The sequence below is a fragment of the Numida meleagris genome, chromosome 1 (genome assembly GCF_002078875.1).
Source record: "Numida meleagris isolate 19003 breed g44 Domestic line chromosome 1, NumMel1.0, whole genome shotgun sequence".
NCBI lineage: Eukaryota > Metazoa > Chordata > Aves > Galliformes > Numididae > Numida > Numida meleagris.
The window spans coordinates 7,686,315-7,711,230 of NC_034409.1; the positions used below are offsets into that span (position 1 = coordinate 7,686,315).

At 40.4% G+C, this 24,916-nt stretch overlaps 1 protein-coding gene across 1 annotated transcript in view; it reads left to right on the forward strand.

Annotated features, from left to right (window-relative positions):
- KIAA1324L (KIAA1324 like) overlaps positions 1–24,700 on the forward strand; it is a 95,458-nt gene extending 70,758 nt beyond the window's left edge. The window contains exons 9-22 of the mRNA XM_021384432.1: positions 2,306–2,486; positions 3,381–3,509; positions 4,798–4,888; positions 6,544–6,646; positions 7,740–7,877; positions 8,649–8,912; positions 9,698–9,871; positions 10,893–11,082; positions 14,687–14,783; positions 15,943–16,044; positions 18,025–18,151; positions 18,846–19,024; positions 19,491–19,656; positions 22,612–24,700. Of these exons, the coding sequence (XP_021240107.1) occupies positions 2,306–2,486; positions 3,381–3,509; positions 4,798–4,888; positions 6,544–6,646; positions 7,740–7,877; positions 8,649–8,912; positions 9,698–9,871; positions 10,893–11,082; positions 14,687–14,783; positions 15,943–16,044; positions 18,025–18,151; positions 18,846–19,024; positions 19,491–19,656; positions 22,612–22,671 (2,001 nt within the window). The 3' untranslated portion in view covers positions 22,672–24,700. The remainder of the gene's footprint in view (positions 1–2,305; positions 2,487–3,380; positions 3,510–4,797; positions 4,889–6,543; positions 6,647–7,739; positions 7,878–8,648; positions 8,913–9,697; positions 9,872–10,892; positions 11,083–14,686; positions 14,784–15,942; positions 16,045–18,024; positions 18,152–18,845; positions 19,025–19,490; positions 19,657–22,611) is intronic.

A 24,916-nucleotide genomic window follows, 5' to 3' on the forward strand; every position in this document is an offset into this window, starting at 1 on the left:
ATAACAGTATAGACATAACCTGGTTATTGTGTTCACGTACTGCGGCACAGCCTAACAGCAGATAATGTGCTTGCCTTGTGGGATGCCTCGAAAAGCCTGAACTCTCACTACGTTGTTTCCCCAGAATCTAATGAGTCTGTCATAGGAAGTCCTGCTGATGGAGCAGCCTAGCTGTGGAACTTTCCTGCCCTTTGTTCCAGCAATTGCATAGGGATTTTGGTGGAATTTGGAGAAGAAACTCCCACTTACTGGGATACGCCCACTTGGGCATGTGGTCAAGCCTGTTTTGCATCTTCAAGTTCCCATATCTCTCAGGTCTGCATGGGACAGAAAATACGCAAAACCTGTAGCACCTATGGATTGTTGGCCCAATAAATATTGGCAGTGTGGCCTATTTTGAGGTCTCTTGGTCCATCAGTTCCAAAATACAGCTGAGAGATGATATGCTTTAATAAAGAAAGCATCTGTGAATTTAGTCCCAGAGCTGGCAGACTCTCTAACCTGTTCTTGTCTCACTGATTCTTGCTCTTTTCACTTCTTGCAATGACTTGAGGAATTAGCAACAATGTTTTAAGTGCAGCCTCCTACACGTTACCCTGTAACTGCCATGAGCAATTCAATGCTCCTTGGCACTTAGCAAACTTCCACCATTGGCTCTCTTCCTGCCTCTTCAGTGGCCCTTCCCTTCACTGGGCATCATCAGAATGCAAAGTGGGTCTTTCAGCAAACACCCTTCATCTTCAGGTTGGAATAAGAACATGCCATTAATGCACTGGCAGTGTCTGCTTTCACCACACGGTTTTTGGCATCTCTGGAAATCAGTCAAGGTTTGCTGTACACTCCAGCTTTTTCTCTTTGTGATGCAGTCCAATGAGGCCTTGACTCTGCAGCCTATCTGCAGGTCAACAGTGGGTGTAAAGCACCAGCCTAAAGGCGTATCAATCCATGGCTTACTGAAACCATCCAGGTTTTTCACTGGTTCTCTGATTGTTGTCTCCGTACCATGTGTAGAAGTGGCCTTGGGAGATTCATGCACTTGACTCCTATTGATTTTCACTCATCTTCTGCTTTGAAAATCCCATGGTGGTTGCTTCAGTCCCAGTCTTAGAAACCCTCACTACTGTGACTGTGGGCACTCTCTGACCCTTTTCTCTCTGCTCACAGTAGCTTTATTTTAGTGTGCATGATGTGTCTGAGTTCTGGGCAACCACACAGGTACTTGGCTAGCTTCTAATCCTTTTTTATTTTAAATGTGAGCACTCTTGATGCTGCTGAAGTAGACAGCAATACCCCAGAAAATCCTTTAAATGTTTGGGAGCAGTGAGGGAAGGCTGATCAGCAAGGAATGAGCAGACAGGAGCCAAGGATGACAGCAAGACAAGAAGAGAGACATGTCACTCTGACACTGCGAGCAGTCCCACAGTACCATGTACTCATGCTTCTAGCCTCAAGGATCCCTGGTTGCACTGCTGAGACCAAAGGGTGGAAGAACCCAGAGTGCGAGCTCTGGCCAGGTTAAATTATTACCAGTTGAATTTCTCTCGAACTCAGCTAATTTTCATCTTGAGTTATTAAACCCTTTCAGGGATAGACCTATAGTCAGATGAAAATTTGAAACTCAACTCTGTGGGTGATCCATCTCACTTGTGTTGCTGACAAGAGAAGGTGGTGAGGCAATACCATTATATAGGTAATGGTACAGACTTACTCATGTTAGCATTCATAAATTACTCCTTAAAATAAGTGGATTGACTAGAGAGGAATTGGGGAAGTTCCTGTGTATTTTTGGCATTTGCTCAGTAGGTAAAAAAGACCAGTGAGAACTTGAGTTCTTTGCAAAGAATAGGCCACTATGCAGAAAATGCGAAACTTGTGATTCTCTGCTAACAAATACTTTCCAGGTAAAGGGATTTTATAGTGGGGAAGTTACGTGTTACTGTGGCCAAAATGCAGAGATTGTTTATGAACTTGTTAGAATTATTTACCTTGCATTCCTCAGAAACATTTTTATGAGAGAATTCACTAGATAAATAGTAATGCACTGTAGTAATTGTTTTAAGTTTCACATTATTGCTTTGCTCTTTAAGATGAGAGAATAATATCTTGGAATTTCCTGTGAATCCAATCACTTCTGTTTCCCTTATTATTCCCTGCTTTGCCCTTATTGTCCTGGATGTGCAAGGTCTGTATTTGGCATAAAACATTGGGAATACTCTAATTTAATATACAAGGGGGACCTTGTCTGGTGCATCCAGTCCCGAAGCTTTCTAACACACCACGTGAGCTCAGTGTATTCTCATTCCAGACTCAGATCATGTACAAATGGATCGAACCCAAGATCTGCAGAGAGGATCTCCCTGATGCATTGACCCTACCTCCTTCTGGAGAAAGGAAGGAATGTCCACCTTGCAATCCTGGCTTTTACAGCAATGCCTCATCTTCCTGTACTCCTTGCCCACAGGGCACATTTTCAGATGGGACACAGGGTAAGAGTTCTGAAAAAAATTGCTTGTGTCTCCAGAAATAGTTGTCTGTTTGCATGTGACTGAATTTAATGACACATCATCATAAGCCAGAGTTTATTTTTGGGTAAAGTTCTTAGTATTTGCCATTGGTGATAGGATATTGGCTATCTATTTTTCCTCTGAAATCTTTTCTATTGGAGATTGCTGCTCTAAATTGACCTGCTGTATTCTGGATACATTTCTCGGCTGGTGTAAATACCCTAGGGGTAATTTTAGTGGTTTCTGAGAAGAGAATCAGAACTTTTGCAGTCCGTAATTCTTCATCCATACTTCTATCCATGCTGTGTTCTTCCCCATGCAAATCTCATTTCAAGCACTGTCAAATGAATATTCAGCTAACATTTTCTGAGCCTAAATTCTGGTTCATTGGTTATGAGATGTATTGACCCAGTGGTCACCTGCAGAATTTTGTGGGGACTTGTGTTCACCAGCGTGCTCAATCTTTCAAATGAAGCCACTAAAAAGGAAGTGTGGCGTGGGAGGACCAGTTGCAGCTCACTTGCTATGAAGGTACCATCTGTAATTTATAAAATGCTGGTCTCATTTCTACTCTTCTAATCCCGATGGTGAAGCACTGGAACAGGTTGCCCAGAAAGGTGGTGGATGTCCCGTCCTTGGATGCATTCAAGGTCAGGCTGGACTGGGCTCAGAGCAACCTGATCTAGCTGTAGGTGTCCCTGTTCTTTGCAGGGGAGTTGGACTAGATGATATTTAAAGGTCTCTTCTTACTGAAACGATTCTGTGATCTCTTTTGCTATTTAGGTATAAAGAAACAAATCATATCATTTGCTCATTATATCCTCATGATTTGATATGCACTTTCACTGTGTGATTTCCTACCCTCTCTCCCTTTAGAGTGCAAAGCCTGCCCTGCAGGGACTGAACCCGCTCTTGGTTTTGAGTACAAGTGGTGGAACATCCTACCGGGCAACATGAAGACTTCTTGCTTTAATGTTGGCAACTCAAAGTGCGATGGGATGAATGGTGAGTCAAACTCCCTGTACTGTTATGTGCCTTTCTCCTGTGCTGGTTGCTGTTGTAATGGAGCAGCCATCAAAATGGATATACTCTGTGCTGTGAATCATAACTCAGAGTTTCCCCCCTTTTCTTTAATTTCACCAGGCTGGATAATTCCTGAAGGAAGCAGTCACTAAATGTCTCTTTTGTATCAGAAAAGGGCAGAAGATACAGTTTACATCAGGTCCCCTCCACTAAGGACTTATCCCGCCATATACACTTGATAGCAGACTTTCAGTATCTGTAGGGGGGCTATAAGAAAAAAGAGGACAGGCTCTTTAGCAGGGTCTGTTGCGATAGGTCAAGGGGAAAACAAGGGTTTCAAACTATAATGGGGGAGGTTTAGATTGGATATAAGAAAAAGGTTTTATATGGTAAGGGTGGTGAGGCACTGGAACAGGTTGTCCAGAGAGGTGGTGGGTGCACCATCCCTGGAGATGTTCAGGGTCAGGCTGGATGGGGCTCTGAGCACCTGATGTAGCTGTAGGTGTCCCTGTTCATTGCAGGGCAGTTGGACTAAAAGACCTTTAAGGGTTCCTTCCAACTTTAATGACTCTATGATTCTATGATACTTTGAAGCATCTGAATACCCCCATTGATAAAAACACCATTTGGCTTCCCTCTAATTTATCTCCTTTCATGTTTTGTGGTAATTATGACTTTAAAAGACACACATAACTCTTTTGGAAAACTTAATTAAAGTGTCTGGTCTTTGTTCACTTAGTTCTCAGAGTTTTCTCTCTGCACATATGCTAAGAATACAGCAGAGAGCAGTCACAGCTCACTTGTGAAAATAGTTCTGTTCTGGGCTTCTCTCACCTCTAGCCTTCACTGAGAAATTCCGCTCAGTTTGATCTGCCTTGGCAGTCTGATGCAGCTCAAGCTTTGAATTATACGTGTTAAGCAGAGATGTACTGAAGTATGTGCTTTATGTTTAATGCATAGGTTTATTCATCAATTTTAAGGCTGGAAGAGGTCAGATGGATCACCCCACTGATGGGACGATCAGCACAGGTCAAGGAATTTCAATTACTTTGCTGATTCCAAATTGACATTTGCCTATGAAGTCAGCAGCTAATACAATTACTAAAATTTTTCCTTCAAAAGCCTTATTATACCGTTCTACAGTTTACACCAGACATCTGCTATGAAAGCACTAAACTGATTAAAAACATATGGTAATGCAGATTTTTTTGTTTTTGCTATGTGACCTGTTTTTTAAAAATCTGTTTGTTTTTTTTTTTGTCCTGTGAAGGCTGGGAGGTGGCTGGTGACCACATCCAGAGTGGAGCTGGAGGCTCTGACAATGACTATCTTATCTTGAATTTGCACATCCCAGGATTTAAGTAAGAAACAGAATTTTTTCCATTTATTTTTCATTTATCTCTACGTTTTACACCCGTGCCACATTAACCTAGGAACGAACAAAGTTTTCAGTTTTCCATTCTGAATTAAAAAGCTAAACATGCCATAGAGTGGATACTGGTCTCACATGACTTTGCTATTCCAGCTAGCCTGTAACGTCTGTGATTCTCCTAGAGTCAATGGAGAGATGGAGAAACCTCAGGAGGACAGGGCATCCCACCTCTCCTGGACTTGTAGATAGCATGAATTAACTGCTAGCTGTGCTTGTATCTCTTTTTTTCCAAAAGAGTGATCTTAGGCTCCTAGGGCAGACTAGGTGCTTATTATTATTGTTATCTTGAATGATTATTATCATTATTTATTTATTATTATTATTGTATTATTATAACATTATATATTGCACATTGAATATTGTGTTCTACTTTGGGCCCCTCACTACAAGAAATATATTGAGTTGCTGAAGCATGTGCAGAGAAGATCAATAAAGCTGATGAAGGGACAATAAAACAAGAGTTATGAGGAGCAGATGGAATTGTGAGCAGAGGGAACTGGGATTCTTCAGTGTAGAGAAGAGGATGCTGAGATGAGACCCGATCACTCTCTACAATTACCTGTAAGGAGGTTGTAGCAAGGAGGTTGTCAGTATCTTTTCTCAGGTGGCAACTGATGGGATGCAAGGAAATGGTCTCAGGCTGCACCAGGGGAGGTTTAGATCAGGAAGAAATTCTTCATGGAGGGCAGTGTCAAGCACTGGAATGGCCTGTCCAGGGAAGTGGTGGAGTCCCCATCCCTGGAAGTATTTAAGTGACATATGGGGTATTTAAGTGGACATGGCACTGGGGTATATGGTTTAGTGATAGGACTTGGTAGGTTAGGTTGATGGTTGTACTTGATGATCTTGATGATCAACCTAGATGATTCTGTGATTCTCTGATTAAGACCGGCAAGGTATGCTGTATCTCAGCTGAAGGGAGTTGCTACTTTTTATACCAGATGAGCAAACCCTAATTTTTATTTTACAGTATGTCCATACAACAAAGAAGATAAACAAGAAGCAAGAAACATACTCATGGAAAAGCTCAGTGTGTCCCAGAATTGCTCAGCTGAAGTAATTTCTGAGCTGCAGTCATTTCCATTGCAGGTGTTTCTGAGTATTGCTCCAGTGTAATCATGTGGAATTCTCCAAAGCGGTCCCTGCTGCTGAATGCTGGGAGTGTCAAGAGTATTTTTAAGTGCTTAATAGGTAGCATGGGAGCGCCCTGGTCCTTTAATGAAACTCCTGATTGAATCTTCCACCACTGGAAGGTAGATGCAATTGAATCAGTGCAAAACACTTAAAGCTACTCCTGTGTAACACATTTAAGTGATAACATTCTCTACCAATGCATTCAAATTTGGGTATTGATGGTAGCGAGGGAACTGTACCATAAAGAAATCACACACTTAAAAGTAATCCTGCTGTGCTCAATACCCAGAGCAGAGCTGCAGTGCAGGCCTATCCTCATGGTTCCGTCAGGGCAGGTTTTATGTGATAGTATTTTGGTGGTTCCCCTGCTGTATAGGAAGCAACTGTAAGGATTGACTGCTGCGTGTCTGGAGAGCACCTTGTAAATGTTTCATTCCTTCTCTCAAACAGACCTCCGACATCAGTGACAGGAGCTACTGGGTCAGAACTAGGACGGATTACTTTTGTTTTTGAGACCATCTGTTCAGCAGATTGTGTGCTGTACTTTATGGCGGTAAGTGAGACCCCTCTCTCCATGACTGACGACTGAGCCTGGTATTCCACATGTCATTTTAATACCTCTGCATAGGTGTGATTAGTTGCTAAGATTAAGCACAACATTTGTTTTGTATCTGCAGGGCTTTTGCAGAAAGGATTTAATTAATGACCCAGCAAAATTCCTCCACTACTAGAATTGTGAGCCATTGTTGGTTATTTGTTTATTTTAAAAGAGATCATTTGTCACCAAAGGGCCAAATTTCCCTTCTGAAACCAACTGATAAATCTGTCAGTGGCTCTTGTATGGTCACGTTTTCCTCTATCAGTTCCAAAGCGTTACATGTGGGAAGGAACGATGGGAAAAGGTAAATTGGGAAATTTAGTCTTAGTCCTGACAGTGACCTGGGGAATCTGCAGGGCAGCAGACACTTGTCAACGAAAACCAAGTGTCATGTTTTTTTACTTTTCTTGTCCATCAGCTGAGGAAGGTAACCAAATCTGTGACCACTCCTTTGTTCCTTCCATTGCAGTGTGAAGCTGGTGCTTTTTTTGTATTTAGTGGTAATTTATAGAAATCTGCTCCATCTTGGACTAGAACATACGCTACTGATGGAGAATAAGAAGCACAAAGATAGGCTGAACAGGTTTTTCTAGTGTAAATTTTGGTACTGTTTCAGTAGAGACACCAACAAGCTGGGTATACAAAGATGGTAGAATCTACAATATTTCTTTGAATGTTAATTTTCTTCTCTCCATGCTCTGGTACCCATGTGTTCTATACATAAACAGAATTTGAAACCTCAGCCATTGTGCTGAATCTGTCTTTGTTCATAATTGGCCATAGGGCTTTAAACTTAACTGCTGTGTGAATAAGAGCATCTTTTAGAATAGATACCTGTTCTCAACTGGAATATTGCCAGCGATGGAAAACAGGATAAATATGTTTGCTTCCTTTTATTAAATGTTAAATGCAATTGTAAAGTCCTTTATTATGGACTTTATTATATATTTATTATTATTAATGACTATATTATAGAACACTAATGTTTAGTATAATATGACTCCACTTTCGTGTTTTTTTTTTAAATAAATTATTATGACTTTTATAGGATATTAATCGAAAAAATACTAATGTGGTAGAATCGTGGGAAAGAAGTAAAGAGAAGCAATCCTACACTCACATCATCTCCAAAAATGCTTCCTTCACATTTACCTGGGCCTTTCAGAGAATAAACGAGGGCCAAGATGTAAGTATTTCTTCACAGCATGGCTTTCTTTGGACAGTCACTATCTGAGCTCTTGCCTTCTGTTAAAGCTCACAGGCTTCTTGTAGCGTTGAGTAGCTGTTACCATATAGTTTGTTGTGGTTTAACCCGACAGGTGGCTGAGCACCACATGGTCATTTGCTCACTCTCCCCTCTTCCCAGTGGGATGGGGGGAGAAATGGGATTAAAAGAAGTACAACTCATGGATTGAGCTATAAGTACTCATCCATAGAAAAAGAAACGGAGAATAGTTATGATAATATATGTATGTGTGTGAATGTATATAACAAGTGATGCACAAGCAATTGCTCACCACCCCCCAGCTGATGCCCAACGAGCCCCCCGAGCAGCAGAAGAGGGAGAGATGAACTCCCATCCACTTCAAAACTCCTTCTGCATGATGACATGTGGTATGGAATATCCCTTTGTCCATTTTAAGTCAGCTGTCCTAATTCTGTTCCCTCCCAACTCGTTTGACCCTTCGCTGAGAATGGCTGTGGTTCTGTACAACCTTGCTTAGCAGCAGCTATAAACATCAGTGTGTTATCAATGTTGTTTTTCTCCTAAACCCAAACCTTAGCGTCACACCAGACACTCTGAAGAAAACAATTGCATCCCAGCTGAAACTAAGACATAGGGTCACTCAGGAAGGAGCCGTGGGTAAACCACCCATGTTGGAAGTACATGCATAAGTCAGTGTCCATGTGCAATGGTGTGGTGGCACCAGGGTGGTTTCTTTGGCTCTCGTTCTAGAGCAGGCAGTTCATCAATGATGTGGCAAAGATCTACTCCATCACAGTGACTAACGCGGTGGATGGAGTCGCCTCCTCTTGCCGGGCCTGTGCGCTGGGCTCTGAGCAGTCTGGCTCATCCTGTGTGCCCTGCCCAGTGGGACACTACATCGAGAAGGAGACCAGCCAATGCAAGGAGTGTCCAGACAACACCTTCCTGTCCATCCACCAGGTCTACGGCAGGGAGGCCTGCATCCCGTGTGGGCCTGGCAGCAAGAGCACCAAGGTATGGAAGCTGTGATTGTCTCAGTGAAGGGCAGACTGGGTAGGTTGGAACACAAGCACTCAAAGGGCCAGCTTGGCTGCTTTTACTGCAGGTATGTGCCTTGTTAGCATGGGAGTGTTACTGTAACCAATTAACCCATTCTTTCAGATAGTCTAATTTTTGTTTCTGCACATATGATAAGATGATAAAATTGACCACACTGGCTCAAAAAATGGCCCATTTCAAGAAGCTACATTGGGACAGAGCATGAATAAGATAAACACTTAAGTTACTTGCACCTCAAACTGTCCCAAACCATGTGCAGTATTGTTCAGCAAGGACCTGCACAAGGACTTGAAGAACAGATCTGTTTTGTTCATATTATTCCAGTCTCCTTTTGGGTTCCTATTTTGTTACTGTTTCTTAAGCTCTGTTTCTTGGGTTTGCAAGATGCAAGTGTAAGTGAGGCCATGGTTCTGGTAAATCTACAGGGTTTTAAGCTTGAACACTGAGATCAGAAATATACCCACAAGAAAACAAAGCAACTCTACATTATCTTGGATAGCAGAAAGGCAAGGCTTAGGAACATCAAAGCCCTTCTGAGATGTGGTTGCAAGGAACTGAAGCAAGGATGGGAATTTTCTCAGGGGAAAGATGAATCACAGGAACAGGACAAATTCCCTTTTGTCCTTTAGCAAGGAAAGTAGTCCTGTCTGTTCCTCCTTGCTTTAACTCACAGTTGCCAGCTATATGGTTTGCTGCTGGTCCATAATTTCTCTTTTATGAATTCCTCTCCATCTCTGAAGGACCACTCTGCCTGCTTCAGTGACTGCTTGGTGACATACGTCAAGGATAACCAGACCCTGAGTTATGATTTTAGCAACCTCAGCCAGGTGGGCTCCTTAATGAGTGGGCCGAGCTTCACTTCCCGTGGGACCAAGTTCTTCCACTTCTTTAACATCAGCCTGTGTGGGAATGAGGTGAGCTCAGTGAGTGTTGAGGGGGTCAACCAAAGTGCAGTCTGTGTTGATGCTTGGTGGGATCACACTGAGGCAGTGTGTGCCATCACTGTGCAAATGCTTTCCTCTGTATCTTGCACCCTGTCAGATTTGGAGTGTACCAGAGAATATTGTCACGTACAACAATTGACATTTTGGAGCAGTACCAGATGATTATCCTAGGAAAGCTAATGCATGCAGTTTACATTGATGTTCATCCCTGTAAAGTTAGGAATTCTCTTCTCCATATACCAAAGGGTTTGCATGAGATGAGGCAAACCAGTAGTCATATTTCTTTACAGAATTTTGCATACTTTTGGGCTTAAATATGTACATATCCGATCTGGATTAGAGCCGATGACAATTAGATCCGCAAAGATACTCCCCTGTGGATCTGATCTTCATCTCTCAAACATTTTTCCCTGGTACTGCAGTACTATCAGACCCAGAGGATTGGGTCTGTGTGCTTGGCATTTTGGAGGGTCAAGCCTGCCAAATTTGTTGATTTGGCTTTCATTGCTGCTGCTCTGAGATTCTGACATTGGTCTCAGTATGTGACATTAATGCAGTCTTGAAGGCTGTGTATCTGCTTATGGATTTAATGTATTCATGCTTTGAGAATATTTTATCTGGTTTAAATCCCAAATAAAGAGGTGTTCTACAGTGTATTATTTACAGGCAATATGTTTTTTCTGTACAAGCCATTTTATTATGCTCTGCGAGTAAGCACTGTGCTGTCAAGATAAACAGAGAAAAGTGCTTCGTAGCACAAGTTTCTGATAAGACACATACTGGAGGTGACATCTTGTTTCTGATTCTAAACGAGGCTTTAATCTGAGCCTTCAGAATGACACAGTTTATTGCTGCAATTTGTTTCTCTCATGATAGAAATGTCGAGTTATTTCTAAGACGAATGAAGCTCATACAGTTTGCAGTGTCTCCCAAACTTTTTCACATCCTATCAACAACCAACAGCTTCCCCATTTTTCCTGATTGTCTGCAGGGTAAAAAGATGGCTATTTGCACTGACAATATCACAGATGTTACCCTGAAGGACATGGTTGCAGAATCAGAAGATTTTTCCAACTTTGTGGGAGCTTTTGTCTGTCAGTCCACCATCATCCCATCTGACAGCAAGGGTTTCCGAACAGCCCTGGCTCTTCAGTCCAATAGCCTTGCTGACAGGTTCTTAGGTACGTGGTTTGTGTTTTGCATATTGCTGCAAGTGAGTAATCTTACGGCTGGTCTGCTCTTGTCTGTATTAGTATTTCTTCCCTGTGTTTGGTCTTGTGGGTCCCATGGTGCATGGAATTTCAGCATAAAAATATGGAGAATGTAATTAAGAAGATCTCATTTTCTGTCATGTTTCCTGCCCACCTTGTGTAGAGCAAGACCAATCACTGGAGCAGTCCCTTTAGTCCAAGCGTTCCTGCCCATGCCAAGTCCCCATTCAGGCAATTTCATAAGAAGCTGGTGCTGGGGCATAATTAGGTGAGGTAAGAGAAGGCTTAGGGCAGTATGGGGCAGTGCACACCATCATGTCTTGCACTGCTCTGGCTCACAAGTTCCGGAGTCTAAGGCCAGAGCAGACAATGAAGTCATCTAGTCTGCTCACCTATCCATTACAGGCACAGAATGTTTGTACTTGCTGCCTGGCATTGAGCCCAGAAACTTGTTTTTGACAAAAGCACGTCTTTGCAAGAGCATTCCAAACCTGAACTTCTAAGACTAACAGCAATAAAAGCTTTTCTATAGTTGTTATTATTATACATTTCACTGGCCAAACACGGTCTCTATATTTTGAATTAAAACAGCTTTTTTTTCCCATTCGAATTTGCCTGGCTTCAGTTTTCATCACTTGTTTCCTGTTATTTTTTTTCTCCATTTCACAGCTACTTTTCTCTGCCTGGAGAAATATTTTGTACACTGGGGTCATCACACCTCCTCGTCACACCCTGCTTGTCTGCTCTTCTGATAAACTAAGCAGACCAAATTCTTCAAAGTCTCTTGCTAACATGGATTTCTCTCAAGCAGCTGAATACTGTTTGCGGCTCTTTCCATGGCCTCTTGTAACTTGGTATTTTCTTTTCTTAAAGTTTGGGCATCAGACTAGAATACTACTACAGCATTTAATTCACTGTAAAGACAATGAAAATCACTTCCATGTTTGTATTTATGTGCAAAATAGAATCTCTGAGCCCTTCCGAGCTCATGAGATTTCATGATGTCCTTTTGGTTCTGTTGTCCAGAGCCAAGACCTTTTTCAGAGTTACAATTTCCAAGGGACAATCTCTCTTCAAGACCAAGACCACGCTTCATCTCGTGCAGCACCTTGCTGCACTAAAATACGTTACGTTTCAGTGGGGCCAGCTTACCAAATGAATGAAGTTGCTCTGTTTTGTATTTCTATTCCTCTTGATCTTTGTCTCATCTGCACTTTACCAATAGTGACTGCATTGTTACTTGCAGATCACTGATGATAATCTTGCATTTTTGGACATTTTGGATCGATGCCTTGGGAAGATTGGGGTCATATCCCTTTTGATGACATTTTGCCATGGACAGATAATTTTATAATTATAATTATAAAAATAATTATTAAAATAATTATTAAAATACTTTTAATTCAGAGTATACACTTAATTGATATTACACTGCCAACTCTTTAATTAAAATCTCATATTATTAGTGAAATACTTGATAAATGTACATAATTTTCTTTAGCAACCAAATTCATCAGCACTCAAGGAATGAAATCAGATTTATTGAACAGAAGCTGTTCTGCACAAGTTCTTGTTGACTGTTTTTTTTAATGTACGTATGCATTAACTGAAACTCATCTTCCACTTCCCATTCCTGTTAATTTGCCACATTACATTAGCTACATTTCCATCTGCGGTTTACTTCTGTCCTTTCTGAATTTCTACACCATATTCCCTCATCAGTCTTCTGACATTTCACTAGTGTTAAATGCTCTGTTAAAGACAGATATCTCTAAGTGGGAGATCCTGTTGGCCTGGTTACTCTTAGATATGGGTTTGCTAATTTATATGTGCATCTCAGGTAGTTGCCAAAATGCTCTCTTGCTTCTGAAAAAATAAGGTGTACAATCATTATCTTGGAAAGCATGCAGGTAATCCCGATTTTCTCTCAGTACAGAGAAAACGTATCAAGATCTTCTGCATTTTCTGTACTACAGTTTTTACATTTTAAAATGCTTAAAGTTTGCCTTTGCCATCCGTAAGGTATATTTTATTTCTAGTATTTTTAAAAAGGACTCTTTTCCTTGAAGTCTTCAGCATCCATTATCATTTTTCTGTAACTCATAACTTTTGGTTTAAATAGATTGCTATTTGATTCTCTATTCCCTCCCTATGAAACTTCTTCCAATGTTTTTTTTTTTTTTTTTTTTGGTAATGGCTCCTTTACTGCTACTTTAATCCAAGGTAGACTCTTAGTCAAACAATTGTCATTCAAGAGAGAGCTGTTCTGGCTTTTTAACTATCTAATTAATATCTTCTGAGGAATACCATCTTTTTTCCTCACACTTGATTTTGCTTCTAGTGTTATTTTTAGAAATGGCACTTTTGGATGCCAACTTTACAGTACTGCGTATTGGATAGGAATATTCTCTCATTACCTTTTTAATATATTAAAGTCCCTTGGAGCTACATCTTCCAGTCTTCTGAATAACAAATGTTTGGTTTAGAACCAAATTTAAGATACCCTGTGCTAGATACAATATCATCAATAAGAGGAAATAATTATCAAAGGGACTCTAGTGTGTGTTCTCAGAATGGAGACCCCTTCCACAACAATGATGTTTTTCTGCATGTGTTCCCTATGGCTGCTGCAATGAGGTTCTTTTCTTTCTCTTTGTGTTGATGTGATGCTCTGTAGCAATACCTCACCTGCATGACCAGGCAGCGTTTCTGAGCACATTGATCCATGTACTTACACGATCACAGGCTTGGACAGACTCAAGAATGCAGTCAGGGTGTCTGAACTGTTGGAAGAAAAGGCGAAAACTCTTGTCTTCAGTCTTCCCATCAGTCGCTGGTTTCTTTTTACAGTTCTAGCAATTTTTCACCTCGCTAGAAGGATGCAACCTGCCCCATTTGTACAGCTCCCACTTCTGAAATGTTGCAGTGCAGGATCAATATTTTCTGTCTTCTCTGGTTCATGGGATAAAAAGGATTTCAGAATGTGTGTTAAGTTTTCCTCTTTCTCAGATCTCCTCCAAAGCTCATGCAGACCTGTGTAACCTTTATTATTCCACACATCCACCCGTTTGTAGCAAGATGTGCCATCAGGGCTTTCCTATGAATCCATAATCCTTCTGAATCTTTTCACTGAAGTTTTCTTCCTGCAATGCTAGAGATTGCTCAGGAAGTTGTGATTACATTGTGTTAGGGTTATACACAAAAGCATTACATTCAAGGCATATGGTTTGAGCAGCTGACAGTACTGGATGATTTCCAGAAGTCCTTTCCCAAACTGAGTTATTTTATTATTCTGTGATATCTCCTGAAAGATGTAAATTCAGACAAAAAGAGTATAATCCATGTACACTATTATTATTATTATTAATATTTTCTGTATGAGAAAATCAGACTGTGTGAGGAACATACAAATCTGCAATCTCAGTTAGAATAAAGGAAAATGTATAATGTATAACAATGCCGTTAAATGCTATTAAGTGAGAACCATACCTCGCAGACAGAAAACATTGCACGTGAACCCCTCAGAAATCCATCCCTATCTTGTTCCTTTCATTTTTATTTTCTTAAATTTTAGGAGCTACTGTTGAAACAACGCTGGAAAATATCAGTGTCAAGACAGACACACTCCCTCCCTCTCCAAGCAAAGTACCTGATGTGCATTTCTTTTACAAGTAGGTAAAAAATCCTGCTAATTGGTACCTCAACTTTCATTTGCTGAAAGGAAACTAAAGCTGTGAGGGAAGATCTTTAATGCACTTTTAATCTTTATTGCTTTAGTCAATATTTGGTTGATATTGGTTGACACGTTGAAGAATATTTTATGAAATCAGCCAACTCTGTTTGCTCAAGTCTAAATTACACTTGATGTAATCCAACTTTGATTAATCCAAGTGCCACTTCCAATGTCATGTTACTTTCCATAATTTCTCGTATGTGATTTTGATATGTTCACTTTCTAGTGTATATTTTTTTTCACAGTTATTTGTATTTTTTGATGTTACAAAAATGAATGTATCGATGTTAAAAATAATTGTTCCAAGTTGCTCAGTTGTTAGCACAATTTTCTTATTCACTCTCCTCCATAAAAAGAATTTGAGTAATAATTAGCTCAAATATCACCTCAATTAGGATGTCTTTATGCTGCATGTGAACTGACTTTGTATGTTTGCTCTCTGGAGCTGTGGGGATATTCAGGTTATTCTAAGGCACATACCTACATTTGCTGTACCAATTGGCTCTCAATGTTGGCTTCAGTGCTAGATCTTAATTCGCTATACCAATTCAGGTTTCAACACTTCATGCATACTCAAACACATTTTCTTGACTGATATTGCATACTGGACCCTGCAGCAGTGACCCTACTTTGAGAATATTATAAACTTAATTTACAATGTTAGTCTTTTTGGAATAACATCCTCCTTACATTCTGCTGTTTCAGGAACAGTGTGATTCTAGAGTTCCTGGCCAAGAAAAAGCTATCAGAAACTCTCCATCAGAGTAACAAAGCAATTCTGTTTTTTAATCTTTCTTTCTTATTTTGTGGGCAGGCTTATTCCTTTGCTTGGCAGAATTCAAACTAGCTAGGAAAACCAAGCAGTTCCCCGAGTGCCATCTCAGAGTACTTTGGGATTTGAATGATGTAATGAAACCTAACCAGCTTCTGTTCCTCCTTTTTAATCTTCCAGCTGGCAAAAGCAAAAGTGACATGGCAAAGAGCGTTACATTAGTATTGTGGGTTGATGAATGGATGTAGACCTATGAAACAGCAGCATGTATTTACGGAAGTGGAAACACTACTGACTGCACATTTTTCCTCCTGTTTCATATTAGGTCTTCAACAGCGACAACCTCTTGTGAAGATGGTCGTGCAACTGTTGTGACAATGAGATGCAACCCCAACAAACCAGATCAAGGAGAGCTTTCTGTGCCCAGGTATTTAATTGTTTGTGTCCCAGTAGTGCCTAAAAGCTCTTTTTTTTTTCCTACAGGAAACCTTTACAAAACTCAGTAGGAACTGTATACTTAACAACAATGAGAAGTGCTGTCTCTCTCATTTAACCTGCTAGGAAGTCTCACTCACTTCTCCTCCAGAGCTGTCAAAGCCCATCTTAGTCCATCTGGACATTACTATAAATATATTGATCATACATACCCTCACTCATCCTCCTTCTCAAAAGCTAACAGTGTGGGATGTGTGGGGTCCTCTTTGGGACAGGTTATCTATGCCCACCTGAACAAAGCCAAAGAGGCAGCTGCTTCACACATGACAGCTGAGTGACTCCTGTTTGAATGCCTTTGGAGATGTTTACTCAGTTTCTTAGGGCCTCGACACACTGCAAATTACACTGGGCAACAAGTCAACATCTATCAAATGCTAAGTAAATCTCCTTCGGGTGTGAGTCCTTGCTTTCTAGCATTTTGGGTTTAACACAGTGTGATAACTCACCAGTAGTGAGAGGAGTAAACAGTTTTGCTTTTAACAGCGTGAGCATAGACAGAAACAGCACACAGCTGACGCTGACATGACGTACCTTATCTCATTTCCTGTTGACATCTCCCTTCCTAGCCCCACTTTGATTAACTCAGCAGTCAGACAGCTATTTTCAAGTAAGTAGTGAGGTACCTGATAAATGTCAAGTAGTATTGCACATAACTCTTTGATCTCCCAGACACAGCGTTTAGTATCACGGGAAGTTGCAGTACGAGGTGAAAGGTATAAAAGAGGAGAAAGATCTGTCAATGGTCTTATCATGTATGGCAAAAAAACACTGCATTATCCAGAGACAATAGTTATCAATTATTCAAATTGAGGTAAGCCAGAATTGGCTTTTAGTTTTGTGGACTTATTAGTCCTTTAGATCAGAAAACAGATTCCCAGATGATACAACAAAAACATTTACATCATTTTTTCTGCATGGGTATATAACACATTTACACAACCCATCTTCTTGCACAGACTGTCACTACTGCTGTTAGAACTGCTGCAGTTCATAGAATCATAGAATCATAGAATGGTCTGGGTTGAAAAGGACCTCAAAGATCATCTATTTTCAAGCCCCCTGCTGAGTGCAGGGTCGCCAACCACTAGACCAGGCTGCCCTGAGCCACCTCCAGCCTGGCTTTGAATACCTTCAGGGACAGGGCATCCACAACCTCCCTGGGCAACCTGTTCCAGTGCGTCACCACCTTCTAAGTGAAAAACTTCCTCCTAATATCTAACCTACATCTCCCCTGTCTCAGTTTAAAACCATTCCCCCTTGTCCTATCGCTATCCACCCTCGTGAAGAATCGTTCCCCCTCCTGTTTATATGCTCAGTTGTCAGGAAGAAAAGCTGCATGAATGCCCTAGCACTGCCACTACAGCTTTGTTCTGCTGGTTGAATGCATAATAAACTCATTAGTCTCTCTTAGACAAACTGTTATCTCTTCATTAGCTGGTGAACATCTTCCTAGTAATTAACTGTGACAGGACAGGTCCATTCCATATGGATGACATCACCCAGGCATCATTTTAACAAGAGCAGGAACCAACTTGTAGCATTCATGGGGAACAGTCACCCAGTGCAGTAGAATAGTGAGAGAGGCACACGCCAGACTAACTCGTGCTGGTGAAACGTTAGAGTAGTTCTGCTGCCCCAAGGCTTACTTCTCTTCAGTGCATGGGTAGCACACACTGACAGGAACTGAACTGTTTTTCTAGACCTTTGGTAGCCCAACATCTGTTTTTATTTGAGAGGGCATTTTATAAACTGGGAAAAAATTTTCCCCCAGATTTTTCCATCTGCTGACTTGATAGATGTTTACCTATCTGTTGTACTTAACCATTACCAATCTTCAGCAACAGAATGTAGAGTGAAGATGCAAACTCCAGAGTGTTTCATAAATGATAACTATGCTTTGCTCTCCTCCTAGCTCATGCCCTGCTGGCACTTGTGATGGATGCACTTTCTACTTTGTATGGGAAAGTGCAGAAGCTTGCCCTCTGTGCACAGAGCAAGACTACCATGAGATTGAGGGAGCCTGCAAAAAAGGATTTCAGGTACAGCATCTCCAGCTCCAAGTCATGTATGTTAATTTGGGTAAAACTTGAAAGCTGTTGAAATTCTTTGTGCAAGTGGACATGTTAAGTTCAGGTAGAGCGGGGGATCTCAGGCTGTGTTGAGACTCAGGAATATTTGTGCCCATGGCGGCTCTCCTTTAGGTTGTGTCTGTATGGGTAAGACCTAAACTCTAGATGCATTCCTACATGCAAGCAAGCTGTTTGTAGAATGAAGTGCCTAAAGGACATCGATCCTTAGGTAGCCATAATCACCATGGCAGACTAGACAGATTTCAGTTTAGAAATTCATCTTTCCTCGTTTGCAATGTTTTTGCTATTGCCTTCTCTAACCAAATATTAGGTAATCCTTTCACTGGCTCAGAAATGCCCTGTTGATAAACATCTCCAAAGCAAGCACAGCTAATTCACAATCCCTGTCCAAACCAAAGTGTGTCAAGTGAGGATCAGTAAAGAAGAGGAAACCTTTTTGCCATATTTGAACCTACAACTACAATCAAGGGGACAACTGAGTAGGCAGTATGACTGAAAACCATGCACATGCTTTGGTTTTCTTTTGCTGAAAAGATGTCTAACCCATTTACCAAAAAACAGGTTGTTTCTTTCAGCTGTAAATAGTTCTCTGTTTTCCTACACACAGTTCATATTTTGGTGTTCTATGATTTCTATTTGAAAGGAAACCTTGTATGTATGGAATGAACCGAAGCATTGCATTAAAGGGGTTCCCTTGCCAGAGAAAAGGACCAGCACTTGTGAAACAGTGGATTTTTGGCTAAAGGTTGGAGCTGGTGTTGGTGCTTTCACTGCTGTTCTGCTGATAGCCTTGACCTGCTATTTTTGGAAGAAGAACCAGAAGTAAGTGCTGCAACTTGTGTTGCATATAAAAGTAAGCTTGATGTATTGAACAAAAGGACATTTCATGGATCTGACCTTATTGACAATGTTGATGAAAAATACCATGCTCGATCAGTTTGTTGATCGACCAAGCTGAGTTTTCTTCTGGCAATGGCTTTCAAAAACACTAGAATGAAAAAAAAAGAAAATCCTCAATAATTTGTTATGGGATGATTTCCTGACAGGAGCTGTCTTTTTAACCCTCAAGAGTTTGAGGTTGACTAAGTCCTCAACCAACATGGTTTTCTCAAGGTATGAAGACCAAAAGTGTATTTCTTCAGTCTAACTCATACCTTTCAGCAAGACTTCAGATAATATAAATTATAAAATATTTGAGAGTGGGACATTTGTAAAAAACAAAAACCAAAAAACCACCAACAACGAAAAACCCAACTAAAAGAATACCTGTCTGGCTTCCTATCCTCAGGCTGGAGTATAAATATTCCAAATTAGTGATGACAGCGAACTCAAAAGAGTGTGAGCTGCCAGCTGCTGACAGTTGTGCTATAATGGAGGGAGAAGATAATGAAGAAGAAATAGTGTATTCAAATAAGCAGTCGCTGCTGGGGAAGCTCAAGTCCTTGGCAACAAAGGTAAGTGGTAATTAGTACTATTAATGCTAAAAATAATTATTACCATTATTTATCACTGGACATGATGAGGCTGTGATGCTGATTTGCATGGTGCTTTGTGTAGCTTCAGGCACACACATCACCCAGTTTGCTCTCGACCTGCTGAAATCCACAGTGTGAGTAATGGTAAATGTTGCAGGGATTTGAAGAAATGCTTTCTCTTCTGTAGGGAGCTTCCTGAAACATTCTTTATTGTATTGGGCCATGCCTAAAAAGAGACATGGGAAACCTCGCTTCCTGGATTCCTACCAGATACCTCCACTGGAGCTATCACAGCTATTATAGATACAGGAAATTAACATCAGGAACACAGCCATCAGTCAGCTGCTTGCACCTCACCTGGGCTGACTTCATGGCTGACTTGAGAGCCATAATTTTCAGTATTATAGTATTCAGATGAAGAGAAGCATCAGCTAAAGTCTGTCACCCAGTACAGCAACCTCCTCCATTTTGTTGGAGAGCAATAGCACTAAGCATTTTTTGCAGCGTGTGATGCAGGGTTGTTATATGTCTGAATTCCTAGCACAAAGGTCTTTTATGTCCTTTGATTATTTCTCACAGGAGCAACAGAGGACTGTCATGGTAGATCCTACAAGCATTTTGATCTTTTTTCCTAATGCTTTGCAGTCAGTGTTGTCTTTAAGGGAGTCCAGCTGGGGTATCTGTTTTTACAGGAAAAGGGTGGATGACATTTTCCCTTTCACAAAATTTCTTCAACAATAATAATATGTAGAATCTTTTGAAAAGTGACTTTTTTTCTTTCTTGTCTAAATACTATTTCAGAAAGTTGAATTTTGAGGTTTTTTTTTCTCATGTTAATTGTTTTCCTTTCTGTGATTGAGTGCAATGCAATGTAATTGTGTGTCCTTTCTTTTCCGTTATTTTTCCTTTCTCTTTGTTGTCTTATATTTTTATTAGAATGCTTTCCTCTTTCCACGTACCTGTTCCCCAGGTCTCCCTCCTAGGAGATTGTACACAGCTAATATGCAGAACTTCCTCTTGCCACCACCTTGACTATTTGTCTTGTAAAGTCAGTACCTTTCCTTGTGGAAAGGTGAAGAAATGTAATGCTAAGGATTTTGAAAATGTAAATAAAATGAAAGTACATCAAATTTTGTGGAGCTTTTACAACAATGGAAGTAGATTCCATTTTGAATCCTATGGGAATAACTTTCCAGTAGGACTCTGTAGAATATAGGATGGATTTTTTTGTGTGCATGAAATGGCTTGGCTGGCTGTGGCTGAGTGTGATGACCAATGCTGCTGAGGGTTATGTTTTGCTGTACGTTTGATAACTGTAAAAGCTTTGCTGACTCAATTTGCAGCACCAACCACTGGCTCCTGCCTGATTAGAAGTATAGAGATGAGAGTGTGGGAGAAATTTTTTTTTCCTTTCTTTTTTTCTTTAAAGTAAGCATTAGTGCTGTAGTATTCAGACCACTTGAATGGTTAGAAACTCAAAAAGAGTTTTTTAAAGTTTCTGTATCTATTGTAACAGGCTCCCTGAGTATTCTCTCCTTTTAAACAAGCCTGTCAGATATTTCTAAGCTGATTCCTTTTTTCCTAGTAGGTAATCGTAGCTGGCAAATTCAGCTTACAGTACCTCATTAGCGTACTGAAATCTGTGTCCTGTATCCCTGCAGATAACCAGAATTTAATATATATTTATCCAAAACAAATGTTACAGGTATCATTTTTCATTTATGGAAAAGATGAAGAAATTCATCTCCTGATGCATTTGCATGTAAAATACAGAAAAAAATATGTAGAGAAAAGCAGGGGAGAAAAAGAGGAGACATTTAAATGGAGAGAGAAAGAAATAACTATCCTAACTATATGCTTGTGCTACGGGCAATGGCATTTCTACGAGACAAAACATCTAATGAAGCTATTAATGGCTCTGAGTACCCAAGCAGTTTAGGGCTAGGACTGTAATATAGAAAGAAATAACTATTATTTTTAATGAGAATATGGAAGTTAAAGAATCGTGAAACTGCCTCAGGTTGGAGGCTGTTCTAGTTCCATCTGTTGTCTCAAGCATAACAATTCTGGGCCCTTCAGAAGAAGAAATATATTCTCTGCTGTAGGCAAGCGTAGGACAATTTTCCCTCCTGCTCCTTCTCACATCTGCACCAGACTGTCCTGATCTCTGATGGAGACTGCTTAAAGGACAAGAACATGTGTTAACGTAGTTCCCATGTTTGTGTACATCAACTAATAAAAAAGATAGGTACATGCTGCAAGAGCCAGCACTTCCCAGTGAGTAGCTTTGGGCTCTTAGGTAGCTCCTCTGTGGGCTGTTTGTTGTCCTCACTTCACACCCTGATACCTGCTGGACACATGGGCTGAGCTCTCACCCAGCAGGAAAAAAAGAACAAAGCAACCTTCTGGCCTTGGTTTTTAGGTGGCAGAGGGTTTGTAGGCTTTCTGTCTTGCGACAAAGTAGAAGTAGGAATGGGAATCCAGGAGTTGGGCAGTGGTGTTCACATTTACAGGCTTTACTTGAAACATTTTTTTTAAGTAGCAAACAAATTACTAAATAATCATAAACATAGATATGGTTATCTTACAATTCCCTACCTCTGGCTAACTGTCCTGTACTATGAGCATGAAACGCAAACCTTCCCTGCACCCTCTAAAGAAAGTACCATGAAAAATTTTCTTTTTCTCTTCCTGGCAGAATTCTTGGCTTTTCTCTTCTTCACATAATTTTTATTATTTTGCCTTTTTTTTTACAGAATTAGTGGTGCTATTAAATAATAATGAGTCAAACGGTGCTCTTTGTTACTGTGGTAGAAACAAAGTCTTTGGCAAAGGCTGCTCTGGAGTTATTAAGAGAAGTGGCTGTAGCAACTTCACTAGGTGGAATGAATTAGGAGAATCCCGGCTGATGGTAGCCTGTCTTTTCCATTGCAGGAAAAAGAAGATCACTTTGAATCTGTTCAGCTGAAATCTTCAAGATCCCAGAATATATGAAGAATTAATGCTGCCTTCAAAGAAACAAACCTGATTTCTATTTTTACAGGACCATATTTTAAACATACTCTGGCACACATTGCAGTAGTGATCTCGGTCAGAAATGCTCAGCCATTTAGGAAGAAAGAAGACAGGAAGCAAACCAGAAAATTGGATTGCCTTATCATGTGATTGAGTACCTTGCCAAAAAAAAAAAACAAACCCAAACAGATGCTTGGATTCCATACTGGGAATGAAATTCAACTCAGGAAGAGATATACATACTGCAAATAACATTGTTTTTCTGCATTCACCTGGGCATTGCTCAGGCATGCCGTGTGATTTATAGGTACCTTTCATTTCCTATCTCTCCTTCTACACATATTCATAAGAAATGATTTTCAGAGAGGCCTGAATCCTCCTGCAAAGGCTGTGTGTAGTCCCTTAGTAGCATACCTGTGAGTTCTCTTAAAATCAAAATTGTGAATGGTACGGGTTACAAGCTTCAGGTGAGTTCTGAACTTAAGAGAATGCTTTTGATTTTAATGGTTTGGAGGGCTTGGTGGTCTGCCCTTGGCATCTAATGCAAGAGGCATGGTTCTGCACCTGTAAGTTGAACCCTTTCTGTTGCCTAGTTCATGGCAATCAGGGCTGAAGTAAAAACTGATGTTACTGAGTTTAAATGTGCTAACTGCTGCTGTATAAATTGCAGATCTGGGCCCATGATTTTATAGGCAGTGGTAAGGTCAAGCTCTTTGAAGACAGGGAAAGTGATAGCTACAGTGCAATTTGCACTCAGCGCTCTCTGTGGAAGCTTGTCCTTTCAAGAGAGGTTGTTGGCAGTTTCACTCCCCTCCCTTGGGCTGCCAATATGTCACCTTCCCCTCGAGTGCAAGCCAGCAAAACCTGAACTGTGGAAATAAAGTGTGAAATCCCCACTTTTGGAGATCAGAGATCAGCTTTATCAGCTGATAGACTTATTAGAAGCACTCAGCTGCATCTGTTCCTGGCCCCAGGCAAGGAACAAGGATGAATGCCCAGGGGAGCTGAGTGTGGTTGTGCTCTTAGGCAGCTCAGCATCTAAATGTTTCCTACTGTCAGTGCAAGTAACTGCTTTGAAATGAGGGCACAAAGTGGTTCCTTGAGAACTGGAAGCTAGATGGACTTCTTCATGAAATCAGCCACTTTGTAAGCATGAGTTCTTCATAAAGCCCACCCCGATCATGTCCTGGAATTCTCACTGAAGTCAAACTCAAAGGAGTCTGAAACTTAGGCAAAAAATATTTATGAAAAAATATGCAAGGCTTGTATAGAGCCAGGAGAAAATGAGGAACCAATTTTATCCTGACCTCTGGTCAGACTCGTATTTCCGCTGCAGTAAAATTATGTGAATTGTGGAATGCATCAAAGCCAGAAGAGACACATGGGCAGGAATGGTCTTTTTATTATAAGGAATATAGATTTTTTGGTTTTATATGACTGAGCTATATCTATAAAAGAGGGCCCACTTTTAAGTAAAATTTAAAATAGATTGAATTTTCTGCACTCTAAATACTTTATTATACTACACACGTGGAGAAAAATTTTATGAAGTTTAGATTTTTTCTTTATTTAGGGAAAATTCAGCTCAGTTATTTTATATCTCCTGTCATGGAACACAGGCTTTGCTCTTTTGATGGGAGATACTTCAGGCATCTTTGCAGAAGTGGTGTACATTTTTTGTTCTTCTTGAAAAGGCACTTCACTTTCCCAACAAAGATTTTTATGGGGTATTGTTGAATGTATATTAAATACGCATTCTTTTTTGTATATTTTGTACCATGGCACACTTATTATTGTACATTGTATTTGTCGTCATGATGTCATTTATATATGGTTGTCAAAGATTATATGCTCATGGAGTAATTGGCTATGGCTTTGGGATTTCACTTCTTGGATCTTTTATGAAAAGGGTTTTTATGTTGTTGGTTTTTATGCAACTGGTGTGCTGTAGCATCAAAGATATATATCTGATGGGCATTCATAAAATAAAGTGAAAATATATTTGAAATTTTGGACTTGAGGTATTTGATGGAACTACAGTCTTTTCTGAATGCTTGCAGTCTTCAGTGGTGACTAGAGCTTTGTGCTGCCACCAAATTGCACGAGTCAACATCTCCTTATTTTTTTTTTCCCCTTCTCTTTCCATATGTTTTCCAAACCATATTGCAGTTCATTCTCTGGAACAACATTTATTCTTTCAGATATCTGCAGTGTAAAAATGCCT